We start from the raw sequence: 17,710 nt of genomic DNA, 5'->3' as shown, positions 1-17,710 counted from the left end.
CTTAGATGTCGTGTAGATCTCAAGTTTTGTGAGTGTCCAGTTGTTACACCACTGATGGAATCTGTCATAGCTTTGTGAGAGGTTTTTGTTTCCCTTTCTCCATCCACCCTCAGTCTTGTCCTCATTTCCTTTGCCAAATATTTTAATCTAATGCCAAGGGTCCAACGACTGGGCATAATGAATTACGGAAACTGTTCATAACACTTCTGCACTGCTGCTTTCTGGAGGAGACACTGGTTTTGGTAATGTAGGTCTAAGAACTGCTGTTCGAGGGTGTTCTAATGGTTTTGCCTTTCTTCATATGCCTCCTTAAGTCACTGATTTCAGGGTCATCATTAATAGTACTGGTGTCCACTCATCTACCTAGAACTTGTTTTACTCCTGATATATGTAGGCATGGCTTCCTAGGACCCTTTTTCCTGGACAGCAAGGTTAGTTTTTGGTGTCCTGGTTAAAACCGTGAGTTGTGTCCGAGAACTGCAGCAGCATCCAGGTGCTCCCGTATCCACATAAATGAAGAGAAAACATGACCTCGGTGCGTGATCTCGGTGAGGCTGGGCACACACAAATTCAGCCATCCCTGTTTGTGTCCAGGGCTCGCTCAAGAAGGAGTTCCCCCAGAACCTGGGAGGCAGCGACGTGTGCTACTTCTGCCGCAAGCGGGTCTACGTGATGGAGAGGCTCAGTGCTGAGGGCAAGTTCTTCCACCGCAGCTGCTTCAAGTGCGAGTACTGCGCCACCACCCTGCGCCTGTCCTCCTACGCCTACGACATCGAGGACGGTAAGGGAAATGGCCCTCTCCTCGCGAGGCTCCTCACTGTCCTGGAAGCTTTTTTGTCGCTTAAAAATTACTTGGTGAGTTAGGGAAGAGGGTAACTTCCATTCCCCAGACACCATCTCTCAAGCTGTTGGAGCTTCATGGATTTCCTATGGCCAGGTCATGGTGGCAGCAGAGCAGCCAAACTCATAGGAATTAATATAACATCATAGCGATGCCTGGAGCAGAGGCTAGACAGAGTTAAAGGAATAAAGGAGGGATTTATTAAAAGGCCTTCAAAGGTTACACCTTGGGCAGTACAAGAGCCCGGCCGTGGCTCCACCCAAGATGGAGCCTGGGTCACGAGTTTCCACACTTTTATAAGTTTTGGTCCATTTCCATATTGGGGTTAATTGTCCAATTGCAGCTTCAGGTTATGAAGTCCCATCCTCCCAGATTGCTCTCCTCACCGTTGTTCACACTTTTGGACCCAAAGCTGCAGCGGTGTCCTTGGTTCCCAGGCTGGAAAAGGATTGTTTTGTCTGACTAAACTGTGAAGAGAACTTGCTAACGCTTTATGTGAAGTTCAGAGTCACACACTAAGGCAGTACAGAGTCTGGAAAATATGAAAGCTAAAACTTAGGGCATCGTTAACAGCTGCTGGAAGGCAGGGTAAACAAATAATAACTGGAGGCTTTAAAAAGCTTTACAGGCTGAGTTTGAGGGTTAGACCTTTTACTGTCCTCATCTGTCAGTATTTAAATAAAACTCCTGAGTGTTTAATACCACTTAAGAGAAAATAACAAGTTGGAGAGAAATGCTGTCAGCTTGTTCTTCTTGAAGGTACCATGACTGTCCAACTCAGTATGTTTATTTTAGTTGTAATAAAATAGGAACTTCATCATCAGGGGCTGTGATAATAGGTCATTAGAAGCTAAGTTCTGTTTATATAGAAAACATGGAACATTAAAGCTGAGTAGAGGTAAGTCAGTGTTAGAGAGTGTTGTTGCAGTAGTTACTGAAGATTCAGTAATGACTCATTTTCTATATCTGATAGACTAAGGAGAAAAGAATATGATTACAAAACTTGCTGATGTCTCAATTAAAATAATCTAACATGCTAAGAATGAAGGGAAGCTTCAGATATACCCTACAAGTCTGAGAAACCAGACAATATGGCAGCAGGTGAAACTCAGTTTATCAACAAAGCGTGCATATTGAAAGTAGTAATTTAAGATCATCCATCACTTGTGAAAAGTGATCTCCTTGTAAGGGTAACTATGTGTGAGAAGGTATTTCAGGTAAATGTTGATTCACATCAGCAGGTATGCATTTATTTTCTTACACAGCTGCCTATCTTTAATCCAATCTCCGTAGGAAAATAAGTGCAAAATGGTGTAAAACTAGTGACAAGTACAAAGGATTCTATTTCAGACATAATGGTGTAGAAGACAGAATAACCAAGAAAAAAGTGTTAGTACTGGTATTTTTCCCACTGATTGAGGCGAAGATGAAGTAAAAATTTTAAACTGATGTCACAGGATGACACTCCAAGATATTATACTGCAGATTGAAATTGATTGTTATCCATCCTGTGTATTGAAGAAGAATCTTTCAATATATACTGGGTAGAAAAATGGCTGTGGAAACACTATCTGGTTTAAGGGGAAAAAAAACCTAAAATTGTGTATTCATAATGCATTATATAATGACTTTAAGTAAAGGACTTGCTGGGTTGTGAAGAGTTGAGGAAACTTAGAATCATCAAACCAGACTCCCAGTAAGGAATAGAAACCCCTTTATTGCTTGTCTGGAAGTTCAGCAGACTTGGCATGCAAGTTTAAAGGGCCCAGAGGTAATTTTGAAATCAACATAGTAAAGTAACATCTTTGTCAGAAATCAGAGTTGGGGAAAAGCATTTTTTGAGCACTCACAAGAAAACTGAATATTTGACTGTCTGTTAAGCAGTAACAGACTGAGCTCCTCTGTCAGCCTTATGGGCTGAAACAGTTTTTGCCACCAGATTTTTAGTGATTCCTTCTGCAAGCAGGCTTGTGTGTGCAATTCTCAGTGAAGCAAACAAAAAGCTTGGCGTTTCAGCAGGCGTATAGCATTCATTCTGAAATATTACATGCCTAACAGTTGTGTGTGTATATGAAGCAGATGTGGCTAAACAGAAATCTGTGGTATCCTACCTAATATAATCGTTGTGAAAATGTTGCTTGTATTTCATTATGAGTTCTTTGAGAGAAAAAAAAAAAACAAAGCTATGCACACATTGTTGCTGTTCATCTAGCTGTTTGGGCTGACAAGCATTCTGCAGCCTTCTGCAGTCAGTGTCTGGTTTTAGGCTTCAAACTCTGAGAATTTTTATGTAAGAGCTTTTCAGTTGTTGTTTATTTCAGACAATCTCAAAAAGCAGGTTTTGGTATGAGTAAATATTAAGAAATACTTACTGAAGTAAAGATTTCTAGAAAGATGTTTGTCACTTTTCCATCGTAAAGCATTTTGCAAATACCAGCACAGAGAAACTAGAGGAAGAGGCAGAGATCAGAATATGTGTTGGGAATGCATTGGCAAAGCTCTAGGAATGGGAGAGCAGTGGAGAGTGCTATGGGCTGCATATGCCACACAGGATACACTGACAAAGGTACAGTGGAAGATAATTATGAGGCATCAGTTTGCTGCTTTTATTAGTACCAGTAGTGTTTGCATGATGGTATCGCTAATGCTGCTTTGTCTTCCTGACGGTGCTCAGATACCACTGAAAAACCTCTCTAGACTTCTGGGGTGTTAGTAAAACCAGCTGGATCACAAAAGGTCTTATTTGTGAAAATGAGTCATTGTCCTTTTTACAAGTAGCCACTGTGCATTTTGAGAGATGGTTCTTTGGGAGTTAACACTGTCCTCTCCCACTCTCCTCTGCTGGTTGTATTCATTCTTGCTTTTTCCAAAAGTGCTTCTGCCAGCTTTTCATGTGATGATTTCTTTGTTCCTCACACACTGCCGCATTGTTAGCATGTGATGCCGCACAAGCCTCACAGCTTTGCTTTGGTGTTTGATAGGATTTTAAACTAAATGACTGTCAGGCACCCAATGGAAAAGAGCCTAGTTACAAGGGGAGAGAGCAGGGCTGGAGCTGAAACTTCAGCCAGTGTTTGCCTCTGCATATAGTGAAGAAATTAGAAAGAGCCACGGGAGTGGCAGCAGAAAAGAAGTTGCAGTGAGGTGGACATTTATATTGTGCTAAATTCCTGTGTTGCTGTTGCTGACCATCATTTGTGTTTTATCTGCAGGTAAATTCTACTGTAAACCTCACTACTGTTACCGAGTCTCTGGTTATGCTCAGAGGAAGAGGCCAGCAGTGGGTCCTCTGTCAGGAAAGGTAACTCATTATTTTCATCTAACGTGCCGTGTTAATAGATTTTGATTCTTAACATTGAGAAAGTGTGTGTGTGATGGTTTGGGTTTTTTTCAGAGAGTAGAAAAATTCAGAATGCATTTAGTTGCTTTATCTATCATGAAAGCTTACAGTCCAACAAAATCTTATTTAAAAGTAATTCTTCTGCTTAGTACTACTACTCTTTTCATGTTACTTATTACAAAATAATGTGCTATCCCATTCAAAACAGAATTTTGATTTGTTTTTCTTGTCAGCTGAAATAATTTCTCTGTGTATGCTGAGACTAAATGAATAATGTTACCAGTTTTGGTTTTTATTTGTTTCTCCATGGTTTTATTTAAGGTGAAACAAATTGTTTGCATTTCCTTTGAAACATAAAGTTCTACCCCACTTGCATAAGCTATGAAGATCACATGCCTTCATTTCTGAAGGTCTGCTGTGTGTTAACAGGAACCTGCATGAAAAGACAAAATATCCCCTTTCCTGCACTATCATAACAGAAGTATTTGTGCTATAAATATTGGATGAAGAGACACTCTGTAATACAGAAAAGTCCCTCAGCTTTTGTTGTTATAATCCAAGGCACCTAATTTTTCTCCTCAAGCCCCTTTTCAGTATTTTCACATACTCTGACCAAGCTACATGCTGGTTTCTTAAGTTCTGTTAAGCTTGCATGCTGCAAACTGCCCTTGTTCCTTGAATGATATTTTCCTTTGTGCAAGCAGTGGTGCCCGTCCTTCTGCCCGATTCTCAGGTTTTATTGGTACAAGCTGGAGCTGTATTCCTTTTTGAAAGGATAACGGATCCATCCCGATATGCGCCATATTTCCTGCCAAAAAGACTAAAAATGGTCCCTATTTCATTTCCCCGAGGAGCAGACTTCAAGGATCTTACAGCTGGCTATCCAGTTTGTTTTTCAGAGCTTTAATAAAGCCTTAAATTGAGAAGGAGCATGCTTGTTTTCAGAGCTTGCCTTACCTGATGGCTGCGGGGTAACTCAGTTCCTCGCTCGGCATGTTCAGCACTCACAGCAATTCCAATTTTAACATGAATTTAACTTCCCCCGCGTTCTTCCAGGACACCAAAGGACCTCTGCAGGACGCCATGGCCAGCGAAGGGAGCGGACGGGCCAACAGCATCCCCGCCTCAGCAGAGAGGGCTCCAGGTAGCTCCGCTTCCTTCTTTAGCAGGGTGGTGCAGTACTCGCTCGGCCTCGTGGGCAGAGTTAGGGTGGTGAGCCAGCGCCTGCACAGCACAGTCTCCTCCATTGGGCACCACGTAGCCCAGAACCCTCTGGACTCCTTTTTCATGTGTCAGCTGCTGGCATTTGGGGTTCCCTTTCTCTATGTCCAGTCAGAAGTTCTCGGGCAGATCCTAGGGGAATTCTGTGGGCAGCCTGCTGACCAGTGAGAATTAATGTCACCCAACTTGGAGCTGTGTAACTTGTTTGGTTTTTGCGGTGCCATGTGAATTTTGTGTGCTACGCGGAAATCTCAATATATTATTTTGCACTGTGGCTTTGGGGCCTAGATGTTCTCAGTTCCTTCAAGGACATTATTTGAAAGAATGCCAGGAAAACACAGATGCCCAGTTGAGGGTCTCCTCTGAGTCAGCCCAGATAAAGAGCCCTGTAATGTATGCAGCTCAATGTCAGTGAAATTAAAAGTTTTTATGAAGCACTGGAATAGCTCACAAACTGGATTTCTGTGTTTTCCTGAATTCTGGGTGTGGTTTCTCGTTCTCCCAAGCTTCTCTTTATTAATCTGGTACTTGAATGGGAAAGATCCCATTCCCTTTGGATTGTGTCTCCTTTGGAATTCTGGGTGTCTGACAGCTAATGGGATTGGATTCCTGAAGCCCCTTGAATTTCGTGGTGCTGGCAGGTCACGGTGCTCTTCCCTCTGCCAGCATCTGTGCTGCTCCTGGCCATGGCTTTGGAAATGGGGTGGTGAATGCGTGTGTCTTACTGTGACATAGTTTTCCCTTTTAACTTGGAATTCTAATTTCTTCTAACATGAGAGAAGTGTCTGTGCTACAAATGCTCGTTTGCCCAGCCCCCAAGTGCTCATTTTGTGATGTCAGAAAAAGGAAGAAATATTAATTTCTAGTACTTGTTCCAGAAGACTATGAATAAGCTAAATCAGCTGCTTTTAGAGAGGGAACATACTTAGAGCAATACTTAGAGAAAAGAATGTTTTCATAGTGCCAGTTGAGAAGACCTTAACAACACAGGAGCAGATAAAAATCCTGTCAAGGTGTTCCTTGACTTTATATTATTATACAAGTGTTTCTAAGATTGTAACTGAATGCAATCTGACAGAAATTTATCCTTAGTGTGTTGATTTTTGGAGTGTAGTTACTTTCAAGATTTCTTCTTTTGTGTGTGTGCAATTTCCATATGAAAAAAGTGAGAAAAGGGTAGGGAAGAATGATATTTGCAAAATGCTATGGACGGATGTGTGAACTACAGCATTTTTTGCATAACTGGATAGATTTAAAACTGCTTTCTCTGAAAGTGAATTTTTTTTTTTTTTTGTAGCTTGGAGCATATTCTTAAAGATGAATAGAAAAAATATTTATTGATGCACAGGGCAACTGATGTGAGCATAAGGTGTTTTGTGGAGCAAAGCTGTAGATGATGATAGTTGGGAGGAGGAGATTTGAATTACATTTATCAATTAGTTTATCACAGCAACTGCTGGCAGAAATTCTCCTTTGGTTTAGTCCTTCCAACAAATCAAATTTAATTGCTTTTACAGAGGAACATTCAGCAAGTAGCACCTAAATGATCACTAAGCAGCGCAAACAATAGGGCATAGTTTGTGATAAAATTCTATAAATCAGACAAAAATCAGGTATAAATCAGATGTCTCCTTCTGTAGTGGGGGCACAATCCTGTAGCAGCACTGTAATACTTCCAGAGAAGTAAAATGGAACAGACACCATTTTGTCTAATGACAAAACCTGAAATCTAGGGCTCCTTCCGTTTGCTTTCTGCTTTTTAGAGCAGCATATAACTGTAGCATAATGTTCAGAGCTTCTGGACCTTTTAAAGCTTTGCCCCTTGCAGTGCCCTAAGTGCATTAGGACGTGCTCAGCTTAGCTGGGTCACCTTTCAGGCCAGGTATTGTGGAGCATTCTCGTGTGTGCATGGCAGAAGTCCATTCAGTGGTAGAAGAGGTGAGCAGTGCCTCTGTTGAGCTAAAGAAATACCAGTAGTGGCTGAGTTTTGTTCTCTTTGTGCATTATGATTTAAATAACTCTTGGAGCTGCTGACTGACTTAGCAATGGTTAAGAAGCAGGAGGAAGCAAAATGCAATGTACTTTAAAAATAAGCCACAGTGGCATTAAAGGCAGGTCAGTTCTCTGTTAGAGTAACAGTCATGTCCTGTAGGTACCTGCCTTCAGCTCCCCTCCTTGCTGGGTAGCTGGGTCAGGAAACCTGTGGTGGGTTTTACAGTTACTTATGGTTTGAAAAAACAAACCTTTTTGAACTACCAAGCTTACCTATACAGTGGAAGAACAGGATATTATTTCTGGATAATCAAAAGGAGTCTGTAAGATTACATCTCAGTATGAGTCCTGAATTTAAACTATTTGTGTATATTGCTTCTTGCAAGCTTTCACTGTAGCCTAGACAAATACCTCGAGCAAAAACCTGTCTGAGATGAAGACAGAGGCAGAGGTCTGTTTCCTAGCCTCCACTTCATCCATCTGGTCACTCACCTAGTACAGGTCATACATCTGAAAGTGCTTTACTTCCTTTGAGGCAAGACCACCAAATGGAATTTGGCAATAGTGATTTCAGGCCCTGAGGTCTGAACTAATGCTCAGTAATGAGGTAGGTCTTGGTGTAGAGTGTTAGTTGCCTCTAAAAGGATTAAGTAAAAGCAGAAAAGCGTGTAACGTGCTCAGGTTTGATATTTGCTGGAGATACAAATATAGATTAGAAGGCAAATGGATGTTATGACAGTAACATCCATTGTGGAATATATAAAAAGGCAGCCATTTAAAAATATTAGACCTGAGACTTAAATTCAGCCCTTAGTTGCCGAAAGTGCTTTTTTCAGGGAGCTTTATGGTGACTCATGCAAGACCTGCTTTTTAGTAGTTGCCATGAAACCCCAAATGGATGTAAATTGCATGGGTTTTCTCCCTACGTTCACTGCCCCCTTTGCTATATCCCCAAACCTTTTTTTAGCCAGCTTAATGCTTAAAATATATTCAACCACAGAATAGCCTTCAGCAGGTTTAGACAGATGAGGTGAGGTTGGTCACAACAAGCCCTTCCTTGTGTTTCACTAACCTGTTTGGCACGGATTAACCTTGCTAAAGATGTCATTCCCTGCCTGGTGGCCACGGTGCTGGCTGGCATGTAGCGAGTTCCGTCTGTCCCGTGTCCAGCGGTGCTTGCAGGGCACAGTCTGTGATCAGCAGGCTGAGGTTTGTTCAGCAGTCAGCTGGAGTCACCCTCTTTGTGAGGGGTTTGCAGGGAGCCTGCGTGGCTTCTGCCCTGCTGCTCACAGGGGAGGTTATGGCCAGACTGGCTTCTGGAAGCCTTCGGTGTGGGAAGTGGCAACAAGCTTTTGAGCAGTGCCTGCCATTCTCTCTGGCAAAGGGAAGTTGGGGACAGCTCTTACTGTGCTTTTGGTCCCGCTGAACTGTGGCATGCTTGTGGTAGATTCTGTAACTTTCTCTGTACCTTGTCTGCCTGTTTTTCTCTATCTTCTGCACTTGCCTTTGTGCCAAAATGCTGCTGTTGCCAAGAAAAAAAAAAAAAACAACTGGACAAAAAACTTTTGCTTTTCAACTGTCTCTCCCTTTGATAATCTGTAACTGCTGTGTCTTGGAATTTTTTTTTAATATAATTTGCAGTACTTTATATGGTTTTAATGTGCTTTTAATGCAAATGCTGTTCTTCTGTTTGTTCTAAAGGTCTGTAAGAATGTTTCTGAATTTTCAGCTCTTTCTTGACAGATGGACTTGGAACAGTCTTTACCCCTATCAGCTTTATGATATGCTCCTTGGGGTGATGTTAGCCAGCAATGTTTTGCTGTAAAATAGTTCCCATTTCAGGCTCATGTTTTCACAATGCATTTCTGTCCCTATCAACAATAGGAAATTCATAAAGGAAAGACTGCCTAGGGAAACTCATACTTGTACAGCAATAAAAGGCACCTCATGAGATCTTTTGCTTTAGTTACGTGACTTGTGAAAAATTAAGAAATCAAACGTAAGCAATAGTATAAAAAACTGAAAAATGCAATAGAAATTAGAGGTACTAGGACTTGTGCTTTAATATCACATAAATACATAGTGTATATGATAGAGGTATGCAGTCTGAAAAATTAAAATCCTCCCATGGATGTGCCTTAATGGTTTTCAGGGAGAAATATTCAGAGCAAAGCCCTGCACAGTAAACCCTTAAACAAGTACTGTTGTATATAGCAAGCAATATACACGAGGAAGGTCATTTGCTGACCTGGAGAGCTAGGAAAGAGTGGCTGTTTCCTCTAAATGGCATGTCCTTTAAAGTAAATCTTCTGAACCACGTTTGGAAAAGGATCTTAAGTGTCTGTACAAGTATAAGTATTTTTGAATGCATCCGATATTATTTACACACAATTCAATTTCGTGTCTGAAAACATACAAATATATATTTCTGTTTAGGAGTAAGCTTCTTGTTCATGAACATTTGTTCAGAAGCATTGCCTCTTCACTGTTCTGCATACATTGAACATGCCTTACTTGTGAAAATGATTTATTGCTTAAAGCAATACTGTTTGCTGTGCAAACAAACATCTCGATGAAATTCTCTACTTGGTCACTTCTTTTCATTACTATTCACCTTTGGGTTTTGTTTTTGTTTTAATTTGGTCTAGTTTAAACATTAAATTAAGAACAAACAAAATCTGTGACGTGACATTCTGTTTGAGGTGCCTTCATTTTAAACCACTGAAGGTTTACAAATATATCCCACTCTTTTCCCTGACCAAAAAAAAAAAAAAAAAAAAGGAAAACATTAATATTTCAGGATGCACCACCAAATTGGGATGAAATCTATTTCCTCTGCTAGTGTGCCTTGATTATTGTCTGTTCTTTTTGGAGGAGCCATGGTGGTGTGCTTAGCAGGACATGGCACATGATTCTGAACCCTTTTTTGGGGTATCATACAACTGCAGAGAGATCTGATGGAAGACTGACTTCTCTCTGGAGCATTTACAATGTTCAGTACAAACTTAAGAAGCAGACCCTGTATTTTTGGAAGCTGAGGAGAGTGTAGAGGTTGCCTGATTAGAAGCAGGGTTCAGTGCCCAGTGAATCATCTCTCAATAACAAGCCAGGAATCTGTTAGGATAAGTGCTTGACTGTTCCCAGTCCATCGTGTTCCTTTTCAGTGTTCTTATCAGGATTTGGGTGGCTTTGGCATAAAGGAAAGGAAAATGCTAAAGGATTGGCAATTTGAAGCCCAGAAAATTTGGAAAGGAAAAGATGTGGTGGGAAGGTTATTTGTTCTTAAGAGTAGGAGATGCTGCTGATCTGATGGAGTTTCACTGAAAAATCCTGAAAACCATTTTGAGGACTGAGAAGGATATATACAAAACAACAGTGTGCTGAGTTTGTACTCATGGCTGGATCCTGCTAAGAACACTTTTTTCTTGGAGTTACTGGACTCCCAACTCCTCCTCTCTCTCTAGCTTTCAGACCTGTAGACTTGTGCCACTGGAATATTTGTTGTTTGTATGTGTATATTCTGGAGGGTGATATGAATTTTTCTGGGCACTTTAAGAGCTTCGTTGAATGTTTTTGTGTCTTAGAAAAATAGTATTACGTTCGTGTGAAAGAGTTGGATTTTTTTTTAATTGCTGAATTAAAATGTCTGGTTTTTTGAAAAGTGGAATCTGAGTAAAACTATTTTGAGGTTGCTTCCCTCAGAGAAAAGGAGGGGACTGTGCATAAAATAAGTTCAGGGACAGAGAATGTTCAAGTGAGATGATTTAGTGCTCAGAAAGGCTTCATGTCTCCGCTGTATAGCCCCTTTGAAGACTTTGATTTATGCTGTTGTTTTTAACCTGTTTTTGTTTTGGGTGTGTGTTTCTGAATTATGTAACACGTGGTTTCCCTGTTGCTGTGAAATTGAGATATTTTTTGTTCATCTGTGTGAAATGTTCAAGGGAATAAATTCCAAACAAACTTCAGGTTTCTGAGTTTTTCTTTGTCCTCCCCTTTGTCCCTCCACTGGTTCCAGGTGAGGGATGCTGCAAGGGGATACAGAATTGGGGGACAGTGGAATGAATAGATCTAGCAAGCTCAAATACGACAGCCATTTGGGGAGCTCTGTGGCCTGTGCCATCTATCACTGCCAATTTCTGCTTTTCAGGCTCTTTCTTTATTGTGGTGTTTTTTTCTAAATTGTGCTATTACGTTGCGGTTTGCTCGGGGTGCAGGGCACACATTGCACAGACAGCGTGACCTGCTGAGCACCTCCTTGCTAGATGTTCTTCTGCCTTGGCAAAGCTGACTTTGGGTAGATGTGCTCTCAGCATTGTGGCTTCACAGAGTTTGGTGTCTTTAGGAGGTTGTTTAGTGTGGCTTGCTGCAGGCCAGAAGTCTTTGTGATGCTCTGTGAACAAGGCAGTCACACCCATGGGAGAACAGGGACCAGTAGTGTGACAGGTAAGGGTCGTGACAGGCTTTGGTTCCTCTGCTTGGTGTAGATCTGCTGTGGTGGTGGGATGTTTTGGTGTGATGAAAAGACAGAAAATGAGTGAATGCTAAGCTTTGTAGCCAAGTGCTGCGTCTCGTGTTTTAGCTGGACTGTTGTCTTTTCCACAAGGAGGTGACCTGCCTTCCTCAAGACCCTTAAGAGCCTATTCTGTGTGTTCTCACCACGACAAACAGACCTGGATCATAGTTCTGAGCTGCACTTTCCTGGTCTCAAAAATACAGTGGGTTAGTCTACATTAGGGACTTGTTCTGTATTTTTTCCTCACATGCTTCTCCTGCTTCCTACTCCACCATCTGCAGCTAAGAGCTTGTTACAGCAGATGATTTTTGAAAATTCAATTGTGAATGATACTTGGCCAGAGTAGATTACATTTAAATGGCCACAGAACAGGTCACAGAACTACAACCACAAACCAGTTCTGGTCTATGTAAAATTTCCTTCTTTGGAGGGAGGCAATTGCTTTATGCCTTTGAAATTGCCTGTAGTTTTTCATTACTGTGTTAAGGAGTGCCAGTTTTGAGGTTAAGATGGGCCTTCATTTCTGAGGAGGAGCCATGAGCATTCAGTGTAAAACTTCATATGCTGGTGCATGAACTAGAAATGTCATTTTGATGTACCACTCCAACAGCCTGCACTGTTCTGTATCAGGACAGCTGTTAACTCTGCAGCTGCATCTATGCTCTCCAGAAATCAAATGTTTGCTTCATGAATTAGGGAAAAAAATAAAAGGATGAAAGGAGGTGCATTCTAGAGATTGCCCCCGTCAGAGTAGAAATCAGACTTCCTTGCTGTACCAATACAGGAAGCCATGTTTTCAGCTAAAATTTGGAGTAACCAAATGTGGCAGTGGTAGGAGAGACAACCCTCACCTCAATTCTCCTTAAAGTCTACACAGATGCCTCACACTTTGTTTCTGTGCCTGTGGTTCTTCTCTAGTGTCATGACTTCTGTAACGGGTGAAAAAGTGTAAGAAGGTACTTCTGAAGTAATGAGTGAATAATAATTAATACAAATTAAAACAAGGGAGTTATAGTTTTATCACCTGCTTATGATCAGCAGTTTAATTTATTAAGATATGGAGTTGGTGATGTATCTTAAAATGCAAGAAATAAGGGGAGAAAACCAAATTTAAAAAAACAACCAAATAGAACCAAACAAAAAACCCCAAAACAAAACGGCACCGAAACCAACAATAACAAAACAAAAAGTCACAAAACCAAAACAAATAGTAATAATCTCAAGGGAAGCAGCAGATAATCCAGAGTCAACTGCAAAGCTATTCTCGTGCTTTTTGGATGTGTATTTGTGAAGGAAGGTGAATTAGCTGAGCCGATCCTTACAATGTCGAGTTTAGCTTGGGCTTTCTGAACAGAACTGGGCAGATGCTCTTTAAGGATGAGATGGCACTTCTGTGCCCTGTTTAATTGCTTACATCTTCCCTCAAAAATGTATGTTTAGTCTGACATTTCTCATGTTTGCTGTCATCCCAGAAGGCTGTGTTTGCTTTTTTAGGAAAATTTCATAATCCTGCTTTCTTCTGTTACAGACGTTTATCTGATGGCTTGAGGGTAGAAGTGTTTAAAAATAGGAATTTTTTACCCAAGAGATGTTTTGAATACTTCCAGGCTGATGTGAAAACACATCAGAACTGATGTGCAAACTATTTTTAATCAGTAATAAGTCTTTTGGAAGCTTGCTTCCTGGAACTGTGCCAGATTTTTAATATAACTATCTACATATGTAATTACAAGAATTTTCCTAGTTTTAGGAAAAATTTCCACTAAGGTGTGAAACTCTGGATTGCTTGAAATATTCAATTGCTTTGTAATATTTACACAAGAATATGTGGCATAAGTGTAGATAATAGAAAAGTATGAAACAGAATGAGGGAGCAGATGTTGAAACTTTTTGGAGTATGTGGATCTCTTACTTGTGACAAGTATTCCCCACTATATTTTCCTGTAACTGCCAGCCTAAGATTTCAGCCTGTTCCATTTGCAGCACCTGATAATCTTGACACAAATGGTAGAAATTTAGGTAGAGCCATGCTTAGTATCTAAATGTATTGAGAGATCCAGTCATTATGGAAGTCTCTAGGGCATTGCCTCAGACGAGATATAGTGGTTATTAGCTCAGTAAAGAGAAGGAAGATAGCTGTTCACAGGTGATGTTTTGAATCTGATCACAAATTGAACAGGAGCCTGAAAACATTACATTCCACACTTTTATTATGCTTGATAAAATTTCAGATTTCTGATGGGTGGTTCCTTAACGAGATCAAAATATTGTCCATTGTCCCATGTGGATCTAGAAGTACCAGTTTCTGTAAAAAATAATCAAAATCTGTCCTGAAAGATTCATAGAATGAATCATAGGAGGGTTTGGGTTGGAAGGCACCATAAAGATCATTCTGTTTAAACCCCTTGCCCTTGACAGAGACACTTTCCACTAGACCCAGTGGCTCAGAGACCTGTCCAGCCTGACCTTGAACACCTCCAGGGATGGGACATCCACATCTTTGCGCAACCTATGCCAGGGTCTCACCACCCTCACAGTAAAGAATTTCTTCCTGATATCCAATCTAAACCTACCCTCTTTCAGTTTAAAGCCATTCTCCACTGTCTTACTGCTCCATGCCCTTGTAAAACGTCCACCCTCAGCCCTTTGGCTGCTGACTGAGGCCTCCACAGCGACTTCTCCAGGCTGAACAACCTCAGCTCTCTCAGCCTTTCCTCGTAGGAGAAATGTTTCATCCCTCTAATCATCTTGGTGGCATCCTCTGGGCTTGCTCCAACAGATCCACCTCCTTCTTACATTGGGGCCCCCAGGGCTGGAGGCAGCACTCGGGTGGGGTCTCACCAGAGCAGAGGGGTAGAATCCCCTCTTTTGCCCTGCTGCCCACAGTGCTTTGGATGCAGCTCAGGACATGTTTGGCTTTTTGGGGTGTGAGTGCGTGTTGACAGGTCATGTTGAGCTTCTTGGGTCCTTCTCCAAACCTTCTCCTGCATCAGGCACTTCATCCTCCTGGTCCCTGGCTTTGCCTTCTGTGATTTGAGCCGTGTGCCTGGAGCATTTGCCAGTGAAGATTCCACTCCTGCTTTTAGGTGGAAATAGCCTTGGTTTGGCTTGGTGTGATTAGCATGTTGGGGATCACCTGTCTGATCCCTCACAGTGAAATGAGAGATTGCAGATTGTGCTACAGACGAGTAGCAAGAGGTCGATGCCACAATGAATAAATTATACCAAGTGTTATGTAGTGGATAAGATAGCAGAGGCTTTCTTTGTAACAACATAAAAGGGGTCACTGTTTGGATCATAACTGGACAATCAGTGTAACATATTAATTTGTAAATTACCTAACATAAATAAAGAGACTGCTTCACTCAAAAAGTGGGAAACCTCATTAACCAAGGTCATGGTGATTCTAAAATCTAGTGTAGCCTTTTCTTTTCCTTTTTTCTCCCTGCCAGTCCCTGGATGTGCCTCATCAGGATGTGCCTCATCAAGAACCCAGGTGGTTCTTCGAGGTACCGTACCTTGAACAGCTTCCAGAACAAAAATTATGCCTACAAAGTAATGTTATTTTATCCTCTTCAGCCTTCCCACACTCAGCTTCTTTCAGAAAATGGAAATGAGGCCAGACAACAGATGACAGAGTTGATCTAAATACCAGGGAGAGCTGTGACATCCTAGATGATACCAGCAAAATGGAGAATGATTGGTAATAGGTTACTGACTGATCAATGCTCCTGAGTGATTAACAGGCTTACAATCCCTGCATAACTTATATTGTATCTCTAGTACTGGAAACCCATTTGGGCAGCAGTAAAAGTGAATTCTGTACAAACATAAAGATTTTCTTGCCAGAAGAGATGTAATAAGGAATATTGAGCTTAACAGTGTTCCCTGGAGCTTGCATTAGGTGACCTAATACCTCCTTTCCCCTGATTCTCTTCTCCACCCACCAGTGACAACACTGGCCACTGGCCAGGAGTCAAAAATAGCCACACTCCTGGATGATTCTATAGCTCTTCTGTAAGGAAGGCAACTTTTCTGTATTGTTAAACCACATACTGAGCTCCTGACCTTCATTACATAATGCTGCTACTTCTTGCATCTGCATATGGGGAGCACTATTCCTCAAACATAACTCACAGTGTGAGTTACATGAACTTATTTGTTTCCAAGACATAAGTATAAATTACAGATGACCTTGATCTTAAACTGGCTAATTACATTCACTTCTGGTTGCTTCCACTAAAACCAGAGAAAGGTCAGATCGATGCAATTGCCAGCTGTTTCTAAACTCAGCTCTACTGATGCAGCAAGCAACTGCTTTGTCAGTGTCTGTTTTGGGAATTCCAGAAGTCTGTTTTAACAAAAATAATGGGGGGAGTGGGGCAAAACATTGCAACATTCATAAGACTAGGGTGTGAGTTTTCAATTTCATTCATTAATTTTCACTGTTATGAAGAGAATGAGCTTCCACATTTATGGACAGTATCTGAGAATGGAGAACTTAAATCTAGTGGGACATTGTGGGATGTGTGGAGGAGGACTTACACCTTCACATGTTTGTTTCTGGGGTGTCTGTTTCAGAATCCTTGAGTATTTTAGCTGTCACCTGCTCCTGTGCACATTATAATGCTTTGGGGGGGGCTTTCTGCTCTTCATTGCTTAGGGGACCAGTAGATATCAACATCTCACTGATTTTTGTTTCATGTGCTGCTGAATTAATGCTGTAAATGTCTTGGCCAGCAGTAGAAGTGGTTCTTTGATAACTCTGCTGGGTACTTCTGCACCAGATGGTTTTTTGATTAAAAAAACCCATCTGTACAGCTGTCTGTACAGCTTAATCTCCCCATTTCTCTGTTTAGATCCCCAGTTTGCCGGGGAGAATTTCTAGTCTGATGGTGTGAGGATGGAGCCTGACATGGTAGCAGAGGTCTTGAGAATGTTGGTTGCTTATCAATTTAAGGACAGTTTTATTGATCAGGTCCAGCATAAGCCAGTTTGCATTTACAGTTCCCAAGAGCTTTGACTCAGTAGAGCACATCTTCTAGAAAGCTTGGTTACTATGTCAGGATTATTTAGCTTTTTTTTATTTATTAGCTTAGTTACTATTTACTGTTAGGATTGGTACATGTGCACTACAGAACAATTTCAGGAGGGCTGTCTTCAGGTGTGAGCACATTTGGAATGCTGTGCATGGATACTGGATATCTTGCTTATGAGTAGACTTTGTTTTTCTTATCCAACTGTCCTCTTTGAGTTCAGGCCTTTTGTATTTAGCAGAATGTGTTATGGATCAAATGGGAAACATCAGAAAACTCAAGAGGTAATGGCTTCATAGTACAGCTGCGTAATTCAGACTTCCTGAGGACTTGGGAACACCCTACCTAGTCAGAGAGAAAGTCGAGGCATTGTATCAAAGTCACATTCACATTTGATGACTGCTTGTGATTACCACACAGCTGTGGGGAGCAGAAGCAGAGAGTAAAACTCCTGGGTTGAGATAAGAACAGTTTGATAATCGAAACAAAGTTAAATAATATAATAATAACAACAACAATAATGGTAACGAAAAGGAAGGAATGGGAGGAATAACCCCAAAGAACAGCTGATGCACAATGCAGTTTGCTCACCACCCACTGACTGACTCCCAGCTAATCCCTGAGCAGCTATCAGTCCTCCTGGCCATCTCCCCCCAGTTTATGTTCTGGCCATGATGTTCTGGGGATGGAATATCCCTTTGGCCATTTGGGGTCAGCTGTCCTGGCCACATTCCCTCCCAGCCTTTTGTGCACCTGCTCGCTGCCAG

The 17,710-nt window shown here is 41.4% G+C and overlaps 1 protein-coding gene across 3 annotated transcripts in view; it reads left to right on the top strand.

Moving 5' to 3' along the window:
* MICAL3 (microtubule associated monooxygenase, calponin and LIM domain containing 3) overlaps positions 1-17,710 on the top strand; it is a 107,067-nt gene that overhangs the window by 34,874 nt on the left and 54,483 nt on the right. For all 3 annotated transcript variants that reach the window (XM_068191848.1, XM_068191847.1, XM_068191846.1), the window contains 3 exons: positions 595-781; positions 4,054-4,142; positions 5,238-5,325. In XM_068191848.1, coding sequence (XP_068047949.1) covers positions 595-781; positions 4,054-4,142; positions 5,238-5,325 — 364 coding nt within the window. The remainder of the gene's footprint in view (positions 1-594; positions 782-4,053; positions 4,143-5,237; positions 5,326-17,710) is intronic.

The sequence above is a fragment of the Anomalospiza imberbis genome, chromosome 5 (assembly GCF_031753505.1).
Source record: "Anomalospiza imberbis isolate Cuckoo-Finch-1a 21T00152 chromosome 5, ASM3175350v1, whole genome shotgun sequence".
Classification (NCBI taxonomy): Eukaryota; Metazoa; Chordata; class Aves; order Passeriformes; family Viduidae; genus Anomalospiza; species Anomalospiza imberbis.
This window is presented reverse-complemented; position numbering and strand designations above follow the sequence as displayed.